General features: G+C 40.1%; 1 protein-coding gene across 8 annotated transcripts in view; it reads left to right on the forward strand.

Annotated features, from left to right (window-relative positions):
* The window catches only part of JMJD1C (jumonji domain containing 1C), a 138005-nt gene that overhangs the window by 29983 nt on the left and 86033 nt on the right, over positions 1–21989 (forward strand). For all 8 annotated transcript variants that reach the window (XR_014492749.1, XR_014492750.1, XM_083364615.1 and 5 more), the window contains exon 2: positions 4849–5013. Coding sequence is in view for 6 of the 8 variants with exons in the window: in XM_083364615.1 (XP_083220741.1) it covers positions 4849–5013 (165 nt within the window). In the remaining 2 variants the exon portion in view is untranslated. The remainder of the gene's footprint in view (positions 1–4848; positions 5014–21989) is intronic.

Here is a 21989-nt window from a genome sequence, read left to right on the forward strand (position 1 = left end):
GGCAGTTACTAGCAACAGATCTTTGATCAAATGCTAAATATTATTGAGAGATGGGGAAAATTTCCTGTTCTCAAGTGTGCATGACATAAAAAAAAATAGAAATGCATGCTAAACTGCCAGCCCGCAGGCCGGATGCATCATCTGGAAGCCACGCCCACCCTATTGCTGGCAATGGCAAAACCGTCCCGATATGTTGCGCGACGTTATGTGATGACGGGAGTTTGACATGTTTAGAATGTCCTCATTGTGTTGCAGGAGATCATGGAGATCATGGAGTTAAGCCTCAAAGAAATTTTTTGATTTCCCCCCCCCCCCCCCCGTTGGCAGAGCCTCTCATCCACATTGCGATCATGTACGATTGCATAGAAGGGGCACCAGGGGGGGCAGCAGGGGGAAATCAGAGTAACCATCTCCCTTCCGCAGTTTAGCCCCATCGATGTGGGACAGATCTGAGGGTCTCTGGCAGAAGGAGGGTCTCTGGGCCAGGGCCAAGGCAGTGGGGTCCGTTCCCTCACTGTTTCCAGGATGGCTTCGTGGGCCAGATGAAACCACTTCGTGGGCCAGATCCGGCCCCCGGGCCTTGTGTTTGACCTGTCTGTTTTAGACAATGACCTAATAGATTTTTCAATTTTAATTTCCACTAACATTTAGATTTAACGTTTGACATTTATCATTCCCAAAATTTTTAGTATACTCCCAATTCATCTATCACCATTCCTCACAAAATCTAATATTCAAAATACACATCCCATTTACTTAACCTCTCACCCTCTATGTTAAAAAATTAAGGATACAATATGATATCCTTCCTTTTTGCTAATTTTCAGTTGTTGTTTTTTAAGTAGTAATCAGTTGTTTTTAAGTAGTAGTCAAAATTTCTTTTTATTTCAATATTTAATACTTTCTCTCTTCCTCTTTGTATCTACTATCTATTGCTTAAACTGATAATTTTCATATTTAACATTCCATATAAACATATTTATTATTCAACAATAGGTTTTTAGCTTGTCTACATTATTCACCTTTACATGACCTTTATGCACAAATCAATATTCAAATATATTTATATATTTATATAGTTATTAAATTTTTATACCGCCCTTCTCCCGAAGGACTCAGGGCGGTGTACAGGGCAATAAATATCGAAATATACATACAAAAGTTAAAAAAGAATTAAATAATTATGCCCAATATAATACAATAATTAAAACAATGTTAAAACCAAATCCAAACCCCAAACCCATCAGACCAGGCCGGATTGTTCAAATAGATAGGTTTTTAGATCGCGTCGGAAGGAGCGAAGGTCGGGGGCTGTCCGGAGCTCAACCGGCAAGCGGTTCCATAGGTCTGGCGCGCCCACAGAGAACGCCTTCCCCCTGGAGGCCATCAATCGACATTCTCTGATCGGAGGCACCCTGAGGAGGCCCACTCTGTGGGAGCGCACTGAACGGAGGGAGGTTGACGCCGGCAGCAGGTGCTGCCGTAGGTAATCCGGTCCCATGCCATGTAGGGCTTTAAAGGTCATTACCAGCACCTTGAATCTCACCCGGAGGGCAACTGGCAGCCAATGCAGCTCGCGGAGCAGAGGTGTAACATGGGAGTATCGGGAGACCCCCAACACTACTCGCGCGGCTGCATTCTGCACCAGCTGAAGCTTCCAAGTGGTCCTCAAGGGCAGCCCCATGTAGAGAGCGTTGCAGTAGTCCAAACGAGAGGTCACGAGCTCATGAGTGACTGTACGCAAGGCATCCCAGTCTAGATAGGGCCACAACTGGCGCACCAGTTAGCTATTAGCTATTAATATTTATTTCCTAAATTTTAATGACCAAATTTTTTTCTTTAGCAATTCATAACAATGTCTTGTGTTCAACATACACATCTTATCTATTTAAGTACATTCTGTTTCAGATTTCAATAAGATGGTCCAAACTCCATTCTTCTTGAGTCTTATTCTGGCTTTTTTCCTTTGCCAGATCATCTTCCATGTCCTTGTTTTTGGGTCATTGAACCAATCTCCTTGTAATATCATGTATATTAATTGATATTGGCACAACCATCCGGTTGCCATTTTTTTGAGAGGACTTGTAGGTCTAGTGGGTCGTCTCTTTATTCTTCCATATCGACATAGTTGTTCTGAATTGTTTGTCTTCTCATCCAACTCTTTTTCTAGATCCTCTAGTTCCTTCTGAGTTGTATAAGAAACCTTTTCCTTTTTCAAGTTGTCAATGTTTTCTGGGTTTTCAAATATCAATATTTGTTTAATAGTAGATTCTTCTGTCATAGTACTTGAATGTTTCATTTTTTCTATTGTATTTTGTATAGATGGTTCTTTAATTGTGGTCAAAGTTTGGGCTTTCATATCTGGGTTGTCTTCTTGTTCCTTCACATAGCCTCTTGGTATTTCATTGACTGTGGTAAGAATTTGGATTAGTGTTTTCAACATAGCAAGAGTTTATTGATATTCCTCCATAAATAAATTTTGTTCCTGGTCTTCTTCCATATTGGTATTTTAAGCTAAAGGCATTACACTTAGAAAATTGAAAAGAGAGAATTTTTTTTTCTAGTTAGGGAACACAAAGCCTTTCACAGCTTTTGTTTCAAAGTTCTCAAGGTTATGTATCTTTATCTGTTTCCCTGGGCAGTCAGCCAGGCCCCTTTTAAAATTTTCCTTTGAGTCCCAAAGTTGTCTTAATCTTTTCAGTTTTTCTTTTTTTTTCATAAGAAAGAATCCAGATTTCCAACAGAAGTACACAGTGAAAAATAGGAAATAAAAAATCTTTCAATCCACGTGCTTTGAGAAATAAAGTTCCAAATGGGATTCAGTTACTTTTTCAACTTTTAAAATGCCCCTGAGTATTTAGTCGCCACTCTTTCTGGAGGGAGGGCAAAAGTCCCCCTTCCCTCACCACAGGGGAGAAAATGCTTAGCAGCTTAAGGAGGTACAGAAAGTAATTAGGGTGTAAAAGAGGTAGATCTCACCCAGTCTCTTCCGCACTGTTTTAAAGAGTTGCCTGGTAGAAAATGTGACTTCGGCTGTTCACAGCCTAGGGACGAGCCATAATGGCCGGTCCTTTCATCCGCTTGTTTGGAGGGATCGTCAGGTCTAACGAGAGAGTTGCGGTGATTCAGCAAGCGCCCCTCCTTGCTGGTTGCCTCTTAAGGGCGACTTTTGGCCCCTTTCAGGGCCCCCCAGCGATGTGAAACTGGACGGGGGAGAGAGAGCAAGTCTCCCAGCCGTCCACAGCGGCTGCGTGACAAACCGGAAGTCAAAAATAAGTTATATTTTCACAAGCTATTTAAATTTGTGCAACTAAGCCTTTTTGTTCTGTTCATACATGTTTACCAGTCAGTTATAACACTGTTGTTATACTGAAGTTGTACTGAATTAGTGTTTTCTCACTTCTTTGAAGCTATTCTTGCCTGTAGTTGTTCCACATGGACTATTTATAGAGGCTAATTCTTCAGTCATTTCCTTGAATAAACAACAACTGAGCATTATTGGTAACATCTGTGGAGTCATCTGGAGTCAAGGAAAACCAGCAAAAATAATTGGCTTTTTAATTGATTATTGATGTTGCTCCCAGTGTCCTCAACTCTTGGAGCTACTGTTTTCACAGATTTAAAACAAGTTTATTTTTACTGGACACATTTATTCCACAATCAAACACAATTAATTAACTCACGATGAGTAAACAGCTTTTCTTGTTGGCTAACGAATGAACCACATAGAAGCTTACTTTGGTTGCAGCCAAATATTGGAAGTGCAGCAGTCACTCTGTTTTTTAATGCTTATTTGCCAAGCAGGAAGAATAAAATTGAGAAAGGCTATTTTTTATTTCTCCTGACATTCTCATTCATAATAATTCTTCCCTCCCTTTCTTAGATGGCATTAAAGATTAACACCAAATATACTTTTAAGGAGAAGATTTGGGGTGTGTTTAGTTTTTCCTGTGGGTATCCCCTAACATGCAGTAACACTTTTATATAATAGCGTAAGTCACTAGTTTACCCTTGTAGGAATTAAATAGTAACTGGGGAAATATATTATCATTTTCATTTCCAACTATTAATATGTCTTTGTTATAGAAATACAAGAGTTGATCAGAAATATGTTACTAAACTTAGGTTCATATTCAGAATAAGAGTCCTCTAAAAAGGGAACCGTTATAATGTGTTGTCAATGTTGGCATCATGGTAGGGTGCAGAATTTGATTGTGGTTATTTGTAGTGCCACGTAACAGAGTGAGCGCCTGTTACTCGTCCCAGCTTCTGCCAACCTAGCAGTTCGAAAGCACGTAAAAATGCAAGTAGGAAAATAGGGACCACTACGGTGGGAAGGTAACAGCGTTCTGTGGACCTTTGGCGTCTAGTCATGCCGGCCACATGACCATGGAGACGTCCTCGGACAAACACTGGCTCTTCGGCTTTGATACGGAGATGAGCACCGGCCCCTAGAGTCGGAAACGACTAGCACGCATGTGCGGGGGACCCTTTACCTTTTTTTAATTTGTAGTTGAACATGTATTCTTATTTCTTTATGAATGGAAAATGTTTTAAAAGTTCATTTTCTTGCAGTTTCTTTCTATTAGGCCACCTCTTTTCTAACCTCCATCTGTGAAAAAGAGGAAATATATTTGTCAGTTTAATATCTATTACTTGCATTCTTTGTTCTCAAATATTGTATTACACTTTATAGATTTTTTTTAAAAAAAATCACCTTAAAAACTAGGAATGACAATTTATAAAACTTCTAAATATCAAAGTGTTCTGCTAGCCTTTTTGTAGTATAACTATGCAGTAATAATTGTTTAATAAATAAATAAATAAATGTTGAATTTGTGTTCCTAGGTGTATGTGGAATTTGATGATCTTGAATGGGAAAAACGAGAATGGGTTAAAGTTTATGAAGATTTTGCAGCATTCCTTGTGGAATATCAACTGATCTGGGCAAAGAGGAAGGACCCTAGCCAGTCTCAGGGATCAAAAATCAAGCATATTCAGTGGCCTGCACTGGTAAGATGTCTAATTTATGTTTTAACTTCCATTGAGAAACTTTAGAAAATGCAGTAGTATTATTTTTTGTTTAGTATTATATTTAGTTTCCAATTTATAAATCAGTCTGTTTGAAAATACCTCTGGTTATGAGGGCATATAATTTAGTATTCTTACTTCAGTGATTAGAAAAATTATGCAATCTGTTTTCCTTTCTTCTAAAATCAGATTGGATCTTGATATTGCTCTACTTGGGATGTGTAAGGTCTTGCCTCAGCTATTCCCTCAAGAAAGTCGAACTCTTCAAACAGGCAACGTTTCAAAAGAATCTTTTATTGAGAGAAACTGCAGAGAAAGCAGGCAGGATCTAAAGTTCCCATGTGAAAACATTAGGCTAAATTCCATTGTTCAAACTCCTCCCAACTACCCAGTCCATGGAGAGCCAATCCGAAGATGCAAAGGTGTTGTAAGAACTGTGAGCTAAAAAGGTAACAAGATGTTGTTCTCAGGTGCTGCGACCTTGGTGCAGGCAGAGTTCTCAGGAGGTGAGGCAAACTAGATGGCCCAAGGCTCTTCCCTCCTCCCCAATTTCCAGGAAGATACATCAAAGCAAAAGAGAAACAAAGCAAAAATGGATACATTATAGAAAAGGCCCAAAGCCCCCCCGCCGCCAGAATGGCAGTATTCCAATAGGGATCTATGGGACCTGACATACTGTCCCCCTTAAAAGAAGGAGAAATCCACCTGGAGCAAACAGCAAATAATAAAAGGGGAGAAAAGAGAGTAAATTTATTAATTAGGCTTATCTGGGTAGAGGGCATGGAAAAGTTTAAGTAATCTGGGGCACCTAATGTGCTTCTTGTGTACCTATTGCTTTGGGGCTGCAGGGAGGTCTTTGCATGCTACCAGATATTGTGTGCTTTAGAGAATCAAGAACTTCTTTGATTTCAAAATGTTGTTCACCTTCTACGATGAGGGATTGTAGCATTGGGGGGGGCGTGTTAGAAGGCTACAGTCCAACGAACGTAGGGTGGACTTGTCTGTGACAGGGTTTATAATGCATTTGATGGGGAAAGGCCCCACAAACTTTGGACCTAGTTTCATAGAGGGTTGTAGTGACTGCAGGAATCAAATATACTTGGTCCCCAATGTGGAATGGTTTAGGCTCTTTTCTTATCTGCCTGTGCCTTGTATGCTGCTCTGGCTTCAGCTAGAGCTTTGCAAAAGACTGGCCAGGTATTCTTTAACTGATCAATCCACACTTTTAATGAGGGGATTGTGGGTTCAATGGTTGGTAGCTCGGGCATTGGGTTGAATGAAGTCTTGCCCTGGTAACCACTTGGAATCAAGTAAAACCAGTGCTGGTACGCACAGCATTTTTATAGGCGACTTCAGCAAATGGTAGGAGATCAGTGCAGTTATCTTGATAAAGCATCTTAAGTATTATTCTAGAACTGAGTTTGTTCTGTCCCACTATTCGTTTGTGAGATGGTGACTAGAACTCAAGCCCTGATCTGTCCCCAAAGGTCCAGGAAGGCTCTCCAGAATTTTGAGGTGAATTGGACTCCTCAGTCTGAGATGATGCGATGCTCTGTGTAAGCGATAGATGTGATGCAGGAACAGGGTGCTGATGGTTCTGCCACCGGTTGCAGAAGGCAGGTGTCTTTCTCTGCCTTCGTTTGGCTGCTACGCAGGTGGGGCAGCTAGATACATAGCTGTCAACGTCTTTGAGGGATAGCTACCAAAACTGCCTTTTAAAAAGGTGTAGTGTCCCACCAGTTTTGAATCATGGCATGTTAGCTTAGTTTTCAGTCTCTGAATGGATGAGATGTACAACTTCCCTCCTACCCAGGCTAGCCCTTCCTGCATCAAGCAGACATTCTTGTGGCTAATGAACCACTCGTCCTTCTCTAGGGCTTGTTTGAAGGCCAAGGCAGTGGTATTATCTACGGGCGACCCCCCTTTTGTTCGCACTCTTGTACTTCCTTGAGCCATTAACTGTTGCACCAGTTTTGCTGTATTATATTGAAGCAGCCTCAACAAAGCATCAGCACACTACAGCTGATCTGAGGTGTGGAGAGCATGGCTAATGTAAGGCGAGCACGTGGCAGGTGCACATATGGACTCTGCGTCGCTTCGATGCCTGGCCAGCCGGGACAGCCCCACTTCTCACTCGGCCGCTTTTCCTGTCTTCTCCCCACTCCTTCTTCCCTCACACTGGCTGCTCTACTTCCTGTCTCCATTGCAGCACATATTGCAGACCAGGATCCACTTTGGCAGTGGCAGGGTTTGAGGGATGATGAATCCCCATTCATGGCATGTCCACCAACCAATCGCCATACTGCCTCTCGGGAGGGCAGCACTAGCTACCAATGCAGTGGCGGGGAAGGTGGAAGGCAGTCCTGCCCACCAGACAAGCCTGGCATGGGTGGGGTGGGAAACAGGCATCAAAAACAGCACTTGGAGCCTCTAGGAGCTGCAGGGATCTGCATGTGCCCATTGCAACAGGTTTATGCGTTTATGCATCGGTGGCTGTGTAGGCTCGTCACAGCGTTGGCACCAGCAGTAGATGGAAGCAGAAGGGGGGGGAGAGGCACACGATCCTGCCTGCCAAAAATCAGACGATGGGACAGAGGGGGTGGGGTCTTAAGTAGGGCTTATTTTGACTGTAAGGTTTATATTAGGCCCATCCCCAAAATCAAGCTAGGTCTTATTTTCAGGGTAGGTCTTATTTCCAGAGAAACATGGTATTTGTGCAAAGGATGGAATGAATTGCCTGTAAAAATTTGAGAAGCTAGGAAAGCTTTGCAGCTGCTTTCAGGTACAAGGGATGCGTAGTCTAACACAGCCTGTACTTTCTCTGGGTCCATCTCCACCCCGTTGTGGGAAATCCAGTACCCCAAGTAGTCGATTTTCTCTTTGTGGATTTTGCACTTTGACAGTTTAGCATACAGTTTGGCAACTCGGAGTTTAATACCACCCTAACCAGTTTCACATGTTCTGCTTTTGTTTTGGTGTAAATTAAAATGTCATCAAGGTACACCAAAACACCCTTATAGAGGTGCTCATGAAGCACTTCGTTTATCCTCTTTCTTAATTCTGACCCGGTAGTACACTTCCCGTAAATTGAGCTTAGAGAATATCTTGCCTTTTGATAGGTGGGCCAGCATATCTTTCACGAGGGGAAGAGGATTAGACCCCTATAATCAATGCAGAAATGAAGCGACCCATCTTTTTTCTCCCAGAACAGAACCGGGGGAACTACTCTGGGTGTTGTGGTTCCTCGACTGTCAGCAGATCGGGCAACTGAGTCAGATAAATCGGATGAGGGGGAAGGAGTGCCTGAGTTCACATGGGAGTCTGCAGTAGGCTCTGAGGAGCAAGAAGACTCAGTGCCAGATGTGGAGCAGGGCCCATCTACTCACGCTCAGACAGAGAGACAGCTGTGTTGGGGGCCTGAACTTAGAAAAGAGGAGGAACAGCTGGGGCCTGTTCCAGGAAAAATAAGAGACTGAACAGAACAATTGGCATGGTTTGGCTCTTCCTCTGGTTCACCGTCGTCATATAGCACCTCCATCTGGTGCCTCCAGCTATGCTGCCGACTGCCACGGGTAAGGGTCCTCTTGGTCCTCCCTTCCCAGTCCTCCTCCTTTCCCATGCCAACAGACCATCTTTGCTTCAATGGATCCTCTAGGGCTGCAACTTCCCCTGTCCATCAGGTAGAGTTCGCATTAGGGTGAGCCACTTCACAGATCCTGCCTAATGTAAGGTCTTGCCTCAGCTATTCCCTCAAGAAAGTTGAACTCTTGAAACAGGCAACATTTCAGAAGGGTTTTTTATTGAGGGAAAGCGATTGCAGAGAAAGCAGGCAAGATCTAAGTTCCCACGTAAAAACGTTAGGCTAAACCCCACTGTTCAAATTCCTCCCAAGTGCCCAGTCCATGGAAAGCCAATCCGAAGGTGTGAAGGTGTTGTGAGAACCCAGAGCCAAGAAGGTGATAAGTCATTCTCAGGTGCCGTGACTTTGGTGCAGGCAGAGTTCTCCTGAGTTAAGGCAAACCAGATGGGCCCAGGGCTCATCCCTCCCCCCCCCCAGTTTCCAGGAAGATACATGAAAGCAAAAGAAACAAAGCAAAAATGGATACATCAGGGGTCTTCAAATTTGGCCCTTTTATGACTTGTGGACTTCAATTCCCAGAATTTCTCAGCCAGCCTCAGTCACTCCCTTTAGAAATATTAAATGTCTCTCTCTTTGTCTCTGAACTCTCTCAATATCCCAAAGGAGGTTTTTCACAGACATTTTTAATCTGATTGCTATCAGTTTGTGGAGTGTTTCCTAAGGCTGCCTTTTCCAGCCTTGGTATCACTCAGATATCAGAGCATTCTTTGCAACTAACATGCCTGTTAGAGAATGCTGGGAATTCAGGGCTGACCAAGGTGGGCATAAGGCAGGGGTCTTCAAACTTGGCCCTTTTATGACTTGTGGACTTCAACTCCCAGAATTCCTCAGCCATTGGGAGTTGGTCCACAAGTCATAAAAGGGCCAAGTTTGAAGACCCCTGGAATACATCATAGAAAAGCTCCAATGCCCACCCTCCCGCCAGAATAGCAGTGTACCGATAGGGATCTATGGGACCTGACAGGATGTATTGTGGCTTACCTCTGTTTTGGCACTTCGTAAATTTCATATTGAAAGTATTCTAGAACTTTTTGCTATTGGCATTATTCCTGCTGCTTAGTTGAGCTGTTCTTATTTCTGTCCTAAATTAGTCAGGTATAAGTGTGCTAGCCATGTTTTTTTATTTCCTGCAGAGATTTGTGATGCTTTCTGAACTTCTCTTCATCTTGAGGTCGCTGTGCAAAGTTATTGGCTTCCAATTAAACATTGTTCTCATTTCTTATTCTCATGAGGATCTTTGTATAAACTGAATAGACAAGGAGACTTTGGTTGCAGTTTCTTTCTCCTAGCTTTTTTGATCTATTCCAGGAATAGCCATTCAGTGGCAATCCATCGTGCATTAGTTTAGCCCATCCCTAAATAAAACTCAGAATGTGACTAGAGATACAAGCTTCTCTAAAATGATTGTTTATGTTCCAATGTTGGGGATTCTCATTGGGTCTAGGACCTTTAGATTCCTTCCTTGGCCACGCCTCCTTTGTCTTGAGCTTCCCACCTCAGCCCATTTATAGCCAGCTTTCCTCCTCTGCTGGCTCACCCCTGGCCCTCTGGTCCGGTCCTTTTGCTGAGGCACAGTTTGTCCCAGGCCATTGGCTGCATGGGACAAATAGCCGCCAGCCAATCGGGTGGCAGGTAGAAGCCACAGTTCTAAAGGGGCAGCGGGCGATGGGTCATCACAGGGGATGTGGGGAGGACACCATGTGATGCAAGATTTTTTTAAAAAAAGTACTGTGGCTGCTCCACAAGTTTTGCATCTGTGTCACCAGCACCTGAGGAAGAGGGAGTGGCGGCAGGAGTAGCAGCCGCCAGGGCCACTAGTGGGGTGGGCAGACAGGTGAGAGTGTGTTGGGGGAGACCAGGAAGGGAGGGGCGCCTCAAGGGGACTTCACAAAGACAGCTTGGCTTGCAATTCAAACAAAAGAGGGGAGGAGGAGCAAGGATGGCATGGCTTCTACAATTGTTGAGGGGAAGGCAGAGCAGTGTCTTCCTTTTTTTTAACCACCCTCCCCTCCATTGCTTCTGCACCTGGACTCTAATCTGGCACTGAGCAGCCAATTCGCGTGCCAGCTCCATTCGCCTGCTGTGCCTCCCCCAGCCTGCGCAATTGCGGAAGCCGTGCCATCCTTGCTCCTCCTCCTCTCCTCTTTCGTTTGAGTTGCGAGCTAAGTTGTCTTTCTGAAGCCCTCTTGAGGTGCCCCTCCATCGCTTCCTGGTCTCCCCCCAACACACACTTGCTTGTCTGCCCCTCCCCCCGCCACCATTGGCCCTAGGAGCTCCTGCGGCTGCTACTCACGCCGCCATTCCCTCTCCCTCAGGTCCTAATGACAGTGCTGCAAGGCCCCAAAACCTGTGGAGCAGCCACAGTACTTTTTTTTTTAAAAAAACAACACCCTGTGTCACATGCTGCCTTCCCCCCCCCCAGCCTCTGTGATTGCCCATCATACGTTGCCCCCACAGCACCATGGCTTCTGCCTGCCATCCGATTGGCTGGCAGCTAGCTACTTGTCCTGTGCAGCCAAAGGTCCAGGGCAAAGTGTGGCTCAGCGAAAGGGCCGGGGCGGAGGGCCAGCAGAGGAGGAAACTCTGCGGTAAATGGGCTGAGGCAGGAGGCTCGAGACAAAAGGAGGTGCAGCCAAGGTTCCATTCCTAAACGTCCCATTCTGCTCTCATCAGTGAGTTTGGTAATGCAAGTTTCCTTCAGTTCTGGACCATCTAGGGCAGAGCAGGTTCTAACAAATAAATGGTTAAGGATCTTAAAAATATCTTTAAGATTAAACTCGTTTCATTTGATTAAATTTTATACATAATAATTTCTGAAAATTACATTAATTCAACAAAAGATTTTGTTAGGTTTATTCAATTTTCTCAGATAATGTTTAGAAAAAGTCAGTGCTAATTACATCTAGTGCTCGACTTACAACAATTCATTTAGTGACCTTTCAAAGTTACAATGGCAAAGTGACTTATGACAATTTTTCACACAACCATTGCAGCATCCTCGTCACAAGATCATAATTCAGATGCTTGGCAACTGGTTCATATTTATGACACTTGCCGTGCCCTGGAGTCATGTGATCCCCTTTTACAACCTTCTGACAAGCAAAGTCAATGGGGAAACCAGATTCACTTAACAACGATGTTACTAACTTAACAAATGCAATGATTCACTTAACAACTGTGGCAACAAAAATTATAAAATAGGGCAAGCTCGCTTAACAAATGTTTCACTTAGCAACACAAATTTTGGGCTCAGTTGTGGTTGTAAGTTGAGGACTACCTGTACATCATGCTGAAAATATAAAATGCAAGATGTAAAATAATGGATATACTTGCATATGTGGTAAGGAATTGTCCCACTCAGTTTTGATTTAATATTAATTTTATTAATGTGGTTTGGGGAGGAGGAATTATTTAAATGTATGTTTATATTATATACCAAACATTTGAAATAAATAAATAAATGAACTTTGAATTTATTGAGAATGGAAGGTAAGAAAAAAGATTATTCTGATAAGATGAAAAGACAATGCCACCCCAGACTTAAAGTCTTGGATTCAGCTAAGACCTGTCTAATATGGTTGTAGCCATTCAGAATAGCCCTTAGCATCACTAGAGCACACAGGCCCCTCCACCATTATGAGGTACTGTTCCTTTGGAGGGGATTATTATGATTGTTTGCACAGTCCAGATATTTAGACTGGATTTGGCATTTCTGTCTACTTATTGGGTCCTTCCTAAGGACTTGGATGAAGCAGATACTGTTTGATGCTGTTAAAGATATTGTCGAAAGATATAAACTGTTTCAAGTAAAGTTGCCTTTTGCATTTATTCCTGAGGATATTTACATACCCCATGTGCCCTTCCTATTTCTTAAATGCTCAGAATGTAGTGGGTGTGAGAATTGAGAGTTAGAATTCTCAAAGCAATGCTATACATACTCATTACCAGTAAAAGTGGTTATGTAGAACATGATAGACGGCTACATAATTCAAATAAAACATTAAATAAAATGTATATTTCTTATTTTTTAAATTTATTTATATTTCATACTTCTTATCCATCCATCTCCCATCAGAGAGGGGATCTGGGCAATCTACAATTTAATCAATAAAATTAAACATTGAAAATGTAAGATTTAAACAAATTATTAGAAGACACTAACATTTCAAAAAATGATTTCCAAGATGGAGAGCTTAGTTAATACGGGGGGGGGGGTCCTCATGGCATTAACCAGCCCCATGGTTGTGGGGGCCCCTGTGTCCTCCAAGCAAGGCTACACAGCCAAATTTTGACCATCTTGCAGAAGACCAAGAGATTGGAGGCTCCCCTCATCTTTGAGGGCAAAATGCTTCATGATGCAGGGCAGCAGCAGAAAAGGCCCTCTTCTTAGATCCCACTAGCTGAAAGTTTTTGACTAATGGGGTCTGCAGCATACCTCCCCTGAAACAGGTTGATGTGATAGGGCGAACCCAGCTCTGTAGGTAGCCTGGTCCTATATCACTAATCAGAAATTTGCCATCATCGGTTGCTGGAGTTGGGTATGTCTAGTTTAATGAAGAGAAGGGTGAGGGGTGACATGATAGCAGCATTCCAATATCTCAGGGGCTGCCACAAAGAAGCGGGAGTCAAGCTATTCTCCAAAGCACCTGAAGGCAGGACAAGAAGCAACGGATGGAAACTAGTCAAGGAGAGAAGCAACCTAGAACTAAGAAAAAACTTCCTGACACCTAGAACAATTAACCAGTGGAACAACCTGCCTCCAGAAGCTGTGAATGCTCCAACACTGGAAGTTTTTAAGAAGAGACTGGGCAGCCATTTGTCCAAAATGGTATAGGGTTTCCTGCCTGAGCAGGTGGTTGGACTAGATGACCTCCAAGGTCCCTTACAACAACTACTACTACTTATTATTATTATTATTATTATTATTATTATTATTATTATTATTATTATTATTATTATTAAAGGGCCAAGTTTGAAGACCCCTGTTCTATTGTATTAAAAGTCATAAGGCCTGGCTCTGAGGGCCCACATTTCTTCCACTGCTTCTACCTATCCAGTTTTCACAGAATGAGCATGCCCATCCTCTGAAACTGCATCCTCCCTCTCCCCCCCCCCCAATTTTAAGTTGGTTGCACCCTGCTGTCCTTCAAATGTACCTTGGGAGACCTGACTTTCAGAAAAGTTTCTTTAGCAAGCACCGTGTTAGCTATGTGGGAATTTAATCATTATGCTTGGTGTTTTAGTACATTTTTAAAATTTGTATTCAGTATTGTTTTTAAATATATATGCTACCCAGAGTTGTTTATGAGTTGGATAGCCTGTAAATGTTTGTCAGACCTGCCTTGGCCCTTCAGTGAGCATGTTCTAGTTTCTGGCTGAAATTAACTTTAACGTTTTCCCCAGTAGGTCATGGCTCATTTATTCTTTTTAGAATATTTTAAATCCAAATGGTTAAGAAGCACAATGGGAAAACTCTGCTTTTGGGCTTCTGTTGAACAACATTTTCCTGCTAGGCTTTGATATACTAACTAAGATATTCATTTGGGCGTTAATAAAAAATAATAATAATAATTGCCAAGCTGATTGCAGTTTAATTTCCAACCTGCTGGATCACGAAAAACAGAAGAACACCATTGAGCCTTCTTTTTAACAAGGTTTGATATTTTTAAGTATATTTAAGTGTTTTTGCAGTATGTCATAAGGTCCCTATTTCACAGTTCCTGTCTCTTTCTAGGATAGGCTCTGTAGAAACTTTGAGTCATATAATGTTCCATTGTTCATTTCACAAGGATCAGCAGCCTCTTCTGCTTTATCCTGTCATTCAGAAGATTTAAGGCAGGTTGTTTGACTCCTAACTTACTTATTGGCTGGTCTTTATCACAATATTATCTTAGAGTTGCTAAATTTTCATGACTGCATATGACATTGGCCACTCCCTAACTTGTGAAATTTCATTACTATGTTTTGTTTTGTTTATGAGCACTTTATTTTATTTTAGTTATAAGCAATTTGAAACTTGTATATACATAAAGACTGTTGTTTTAGACATTTGTTAAAAAGTCAATAATTAATCAAAATATCAATTTTCCCTCCGGAACCTATGTTGGGTATATTTTTAAAATAAAGAAAAGCTTTGTTTTCAAATACATTAATTTCTCTGAATTTACAAAAAAAATGTTCTTTCTGCTCTCAGAACAAATGGTATAAGAATAGACAGAATTTCAAAGTTAATTTTAAAACAATTCAAAACATGATAAATACATAGATATGTGATCTCATTCACAGCAACTGAGATGCACAAGAAAAACACCTTGTAAGGTAGTTTAAGGGCTGGTCCAGGACTTATTGTCACCTCCAAACTTAAAAAAGAATGAAGCATCATGGACTATCTCTTCCTGCCCAATGTTGCAGTCCTGGATTGGATCTTTTTATCTAACTAAATTATTCAGTGAAAAAATGGGTGGAAAGGAAGTAAAACTTAGGCTGAATGCAAAACAAGTTAAAATCAATCTGCATGCCAATAAAGGAGAATATTTGTAGCTCAGGGTTGAAATGAGGGGTCCTTGGTGCTCTCTGAGCTTGGACATGATGCACTGATGATGTTACCTAGTTTGGGAAACGAAATATCTGCAACAAAACAACCAAACCCAGAGAGCACCAAGGACCTCTCAGTCTGTGCTTTGTAAAAGTATATAATGAAGCATTCATGCTGTCTGTATGGAAATAGTCAAGAGAGATAATTTCTTCATTTAAACCACAGGAAAGAGAGCCACCTATTGACTATGATAGCTAATCTGATAGATACAGGTGGGATTTTTTTATGAAAGAATAATATTTCTCTTTGAAGGAAATCACATACTATAAATAACATTTTAAAATGTTTAGTTGATCATCTTGTAGATTCGTAATGGTACACTTTTATTGTGTCCATAAATATATGTGTTATCCTAATTTAATCAATGATCCAATTATATGTTTCACTTAGTTTTCTAATGTTAATTCTGCTTTTTCAAACTATTAAGTTTGTGATTGTTGCTGCTTTGCTGTTAAGACTATAAAATATTAATCAGTGTGAAGTGAGGTGATTGGCCTATTTAGAATCTAGATTTTTAATTGTTTTATTCCATCTGTATTTTTTATAAATAATTTAAGGCAGCAAACATACTTAACACTCCTTTGTCCTCCTCTTTTCCCCACAAGAACCCAGTGAGCTGAGTTAGGGTGAAAGAGAGTGATTGCGCCCCAAAATACATTTCTTTCTGAAGTGCACAACCACAATGAAGTCCAATTGTTCACTTCCATATGAAGTATTTTATTACAGGTTGTCAAAGTTTCTGAAGGTGTTTTTGGAACCATACTGTCAAAATTGTTCTTGTATTACAAAATTCACTAAGGTACATGAAATTAAAAACATTTTCAGTGGTATGGAATGTAATTGCTTATATCTGCCATGTCAAACTCGTGACATCACGTAATGTGTTGCAACTTTTTCCCCATTGCCGGCAATGGGATGGGTGCGGTTTCAGCAGGATGCATACGGCCCGCGGGCCACAAGTTTGACAATGCCTGGCTTATATGAATTTGATTATGACATTAAAACAACTAAGGCATACAACCTCCAGGGTTTTTTTAGGATGTGCTAGATGTAATGGTTTAGAGTGAACACTGTCAGAACTGGAAATTACATATGCATGTGTTCTGTAATAAGTCTATAAAGTCAGAAAATACTAATGTCCATCTGAGGTGGCTGTGACTCACTGAGTTACTTCCTCTTCTTTTCTTAGTTAAGTGGAATATAAACATCTGTAGGTTGTAGTAATTGGAAAGTACAATTTTTCTTAGGAAAATATGTTTATATAAATTACAGTCTCATTGTTTCTGATATTATAAAATAGTACAGTAGTACTGAGCTCCTCCAGAAGTGGTACAAGATAGCATTTTCTTATGCATTTTCTTCTTTCTGTATATCAATATTTTTTTTCCTTGTTACACATTGCTGCATGGCAAGATGTTTTGAAAAGGATGTGCAGTTACTCAACTTCCTTCTCCTTTATAAATATTACTAGTTACTCTGTAATTTTCCCTCCAGGGGAGGCATTTTTTTTCCTCTTTCTCTTTTCAAGTGAGTTTTTAAATATTGAAGAAATAGATGTTCTCATAAAATATAAGTAAAATATAAGTTCTGTTGTCACCTTTCATGTTTTTTATTATGGAATTTCATCTGTGTTGCATGTTTCTGTTTTTTTTGTTTGGTTTTGTTTTTGCCAATTGCTAATACTCCAAATTTAATGCAATTTGGCATTTTCTGTACTATTGTATACCCTTTACTATTGTATACTGTATATAGTGTCTATTATAGTCTACTGTGTATATTATGATTTTCTGTATCCAGTTGAATCTATTATTCCACATTGTTCTGTATACTGACATTTCTTTAATCTCTCCATTGCATGGAATGCATAAGAAAATAATTATATTTTTCTCTAATCTTTTCCGCCATTTTAATTATCATCCATACTGTCTTGCTCAGATGTTGAGCTTTTTTGTTGTTAGTTTCTGTCTTTTCTATGAAGTCTCAGTATTTTGCTCAGTTGTTTTGTTGTTTAAAAGATCCAACTGCATGATGTGTTTAACATTGACTTGAAGCCTACGATTTGAAAGCATCTGGAAATTTGGCAATAGAATGTTGATAACAGCTCGTTTCCCCCCAGATATTAGTAATATTGTAGGTATCTTGTTTAATATTGGAGTACTTCTTAAATTCTTCCTGGATTTTCTAGATAGTGGTAGTTGAAGAATCCCTTCACCAGATAACATAGAACCTTCAATTGTGTTTTTAATGCCTCCCTCATTTTGATTTACAAAATGGAATTCATATAGGAATGTGTTAATAATCTTGGTGAGATACAAAGTAGTGTCCTCTAAATTATGATGGCTATGATAACTTGTTAGTCTTGGTCTATTGTTTTCCCCCTTTGCAAATACAGTAGGGTTTTTAAAAATATATTTTATTGATTTTTTTTACAATGACAATCTTTAGTGCTTAGTAAACAGCGTGTTGTCTGGGTTCATATATTTAAAAACAATAATAATTTATATAATTCCATAATCAATATATTAATTAATAGTTTGTCCCTTCCAATAAGATTCTCCTTTATCAGCATTAGACATATAATTCTTAATATTTTCAATGCGTACAAAGTTGGATATAGACATTTTTTTCTTTTTTTGTATTTGTACAGGTAACAATGACATCCATATATAACATCTTTTCTGATTGACTTATATTTCAATTGTATTTGTAAAAATCATCTTATTAAATCACTATACATTCTGTTTTCAGAATTCTTATTTATACTTAATTCCCCCTCAATATTCAGACCATTCTTATCAGTTATAATTTTCTCAAAATTGATTACCTTTAAATATCCAAACTTTTCATTTACTTATACCATCCCAATATTTTCCCAATATTTTCATATTTCCTATATTATAAAGATACTATACTACTTATATATCTTATAACATCCACATATAACATCTTTTCTGGTCGGCTTGTGTTTCAATTATATTTGTAAAAGTCATCTTGTTAAGATAAGATAATCTTTATTGTCATTTTTTTACTATGGGCACAACGGCACACATCAAAAATGAAATTTAGTTGCCTGCTCTCAAAGTGAAACATACATGACATACACGTAAAACATACCATAAACAACATATGTATAGACCCACAACCCTACATATACATAACAATAAAATATTAAATACTGTCCATCTTGAATATATAACGGAAGAAGGAAGCCTGAGAGTTCACAAGGTTAATGCTGTATGGAATGAAACTATGGTTGAATCTGGATGTTCTGCTACAGATACCACGAAGCCTCCTCCCGGAAGGTAACAAAAAAACAGGTCATGAAGGGGATGTGTAGAGTCCCAGATAATCTTACGGACCCTGCTCAAGCAACGCTTCTGTGCTATGTCCTGGATGTAGGGGAGGGAACTGCCAATGATCTTTTTGGCCATCGTCACCACTCTCTGCACCGCCTTCCTGTCTGAAGCAGTGATGCTTCCAAACCAGACTGTGATGCTGTATGATAGGATGCTCTCAATCATCCCCCTGTAGAAAGTGGTCAGGACAGGGGAAGGAAGATGTGCTTTTCTCAAGACTTCCGCCGGACGTCACGGCGGAGCGGAGCAGGCTAGGGACTTTCTCCTGAAGCCAACAGCTCCGTTTGACGGCTAATTAAAGGTTGGGGAAAGTGAGGGGAGCATTCCAGCTCCGAAGCAGAGTGTAACTGTGAAGGGAAGCTGAAGAACTCCCCGGGATCGGACGCGTCAAGAAGATGCCTGTAATGGCGTCCTGGAGCCGTGACTTGCTGTAAGCTGGAAGCCAGAACATCCCGGTAATCTCATCTGTTCTAAACCGCGATCTATTTTAACTTTGAAGAAAGTGAGGAAAGTGAACTGGAAGCTTGTTCTTAAGAGTTTGGATTTAGCTGACGTGAACCAGCACGAGTGAAGAAAGTGGCAAGGAAAATGAAAGGCGAACTGTTACAAAGTGTTTGTCAGCCGATTGGAGAGGTTTATGCTGCTTACAAGAGAAGATTATTTTGACCTGTGTTGGGAAAGGATACTGGCGGATTTAAACTTTATGCTTTTCTTTTCCTTTTTCTCGGAACAGAGACCAGACGCCATTTGCATGAACTGTCAAATTTGATCTGCTTGCTGTCCTCTAAACAAAGTTGTAATCTCTACTCCCATCTAGTGACTAAACGACTAAACGAACTTATCCTACAATTTAACTTTAATTAACTATAGCTCCTTTTTTTTAAGGAATCATTTACTAGAATTAGTTTGGTCATTGGTTATTAACTTTTATTTATAGTTAAATACTAATCCAGCTGTTTAATCAAACCCATATTGACTAAGTTTACTATTACTAATAGTGTGTAAGATTGTTATTATTAGTTATTATTATTCTTAGTGCTATTATTAATTATATTAAGCCACAAAAGTAAGTAATATTAATACTAGAAGCTGAAAATCTATGTATCCTTTTTGACTTTAGAATTATATTAGAATATTAAGATAGTGGAATTTGAGATTAGGAAGGCAAAGGAAATATATTATTACTGTGAAACTGAATGATACAGACCAGAGAACGTGGTGGTGTACAATTGGCTGGAGGGATATTTTAGAATTCCCAAAGATGGCAACAACTACCACCACCACGTCCCTTAAAAAGAAGACACTTATAGCTTCTTCCTCTCCTGTGACAACGATTCCACAGATGCTGAAATCTGCAGAAGATATCCCAGTTGCAAGCCAATCCTTAACTATACCCCAAGAATGGCAAGACATGCTTAAATCAATACAGGATACGGTTCTTAAGAACCAAGATACCTTGGTCAATAATCAAGAATCTACATCTAAGGTACTGGAGGAACTAAAATCGAATGTGGCAATATTGACAGACGAGACTAGACAATTTCATACAAGATTCGAGGAAATACAGAATATTTTAACTAAACATGAAGATCAACTGCAAACTATAGAAACGAAAATTGCCAAAACAGATGAGAAAGTGGGGAGGATGGATGCCCATTTTGCCAGAGTCAACAAACAATTGGAAAATGAGATGGTGATGCTGGAAATGGATAAATCTGGGAACTTCCTACGTTTCCAGAATATAATGGAAGAAAAAGAGGAATGCCTTCGACAAGTGATGGGAGAAGTTATGGCTGGGATTTTGGGAAAAGACCAAACAGAGATATTACGAGATGTGGACGAAGTTTATCGCATTTATACTAGTTATGCCAGACGTAATAATCTACCCAAAGAAGTGCATGTCCGTCTTACTAAAAAGTCAATTCGAGATGAGATACTCCAGAAAACCAGGCTCCAAACATTTACATACAAGGGAAAACGTATAGCAGTACTGCCACAAATACCAAAGAGAGTACGAGATATGAGAAGACAGTTTGAATTTCTTACAACTTTTTTAAGGAAATATAAGATTCGGTATCGTTGGCTACTACCAGAAGGAATATCATTCACGTGGCAGACTCAAAGGCTTAAACTGGAGTCACTTCAGGATTCACAGGACTTTTATGAAACACAAGTTACCTTATTTGATCAAGAAAGTGAAGGAGAAATAGAGAGCAAGAGTATGGAAGAAACTTCACAAGAACCCAGTATAGAGCAGGAGGATGACCAAGGAAAGAGGATGAACGGCAACAGTAGGACTGGAAATGCAACAGGGCTACAAGTTGAAACTAGATCACAGAGACAAAAGGCCGCAGGTAAGTAAGAGTATGGAAGAAGAATTATATTTGTTTTCCGTTAATATTAACAGATTAAATGCCCCTGCTAAAAGGAAAAGAATTTGGCTTAACTTACAAAAACAAAATTGCGATTTGATTTGTATACAGGAAACTCATATATGTAAAAACCATCAAAAAGTATTAGAGTGCCCCCAATTGGGGAAATTATATGTATCCTTGGCCAGTGAGAAAAAATGAGGTATTGCTGTGTACGACCGCAAAGGATTAGTGACACAACAAGTGTACTCTGATGAAGAGGGAAGAATACTAGCGCTGGAAACTAAAATAGGTTTAAAACTGGTATTATTAGTAGTTATATATGCGCCTAATACGGATCAGAAAACTTTTTTTAAAAAGTTATATAAGAAACTAACTGATCTTGATTATGAAAATATATGTATATTGGGGGACTTTAATGCGATTAAAGATGTTAATAAAGACTACGAACCAGGGGCAGGCCCCCCAAGGTACATAAAAAGACAAAGGAAAATTCTGCCTAAAATATGGGATAATCTAGTAACCCAAATTGGACTTTCAGACGTATGGAGAGATTTACATCCTACTCAAAAACAATTCACCTATTTCTCCCCCAGGCACCATTCATGGTCTCGAATAGATATGTTTTGGTCAACATCTGAGATTAAAGAGACCATTATAGAGGTAGAGATAAACACCAATGTATGGGCAGACCATCACCCCTTAATAGTCAAATGGGCAGGACCCCCCCAAAAAAGGGCGAGGTGGTCTATGAGACCAGATTTAATGAGAGATGAGGAATTTCTCAAAAGTACAAAAAAGGAGTTAGAATTTTTTTTTTAGAAAACAAAAGAGAGGACACCTCTCTGCAAACTATTTGGGACACAGCTAAGGCAGTAGTGAGAGGGCTCGCTATAAAACATTCGGCCTATAGTTGGAAACAAGAAAGATTAAAAAGAGTTGAGCTATTTTCAAAATTACCAAAAATAGAGGAGGCGCTGCAATTAGATCCCCAA

The sequence above is a fragment of the Vipera ursinii genome, assembly GCF_947247035.1.
Source record: "Vipera ursinii genome assembly, chromosome: 5".
Classification (NCBI taxonomy): domain Eukaryota; kingdom Metazoa; phylum Chordata; class Lepidosauria; order Squamata; family Viperidae; genus Vipera; species Vipera ursinii.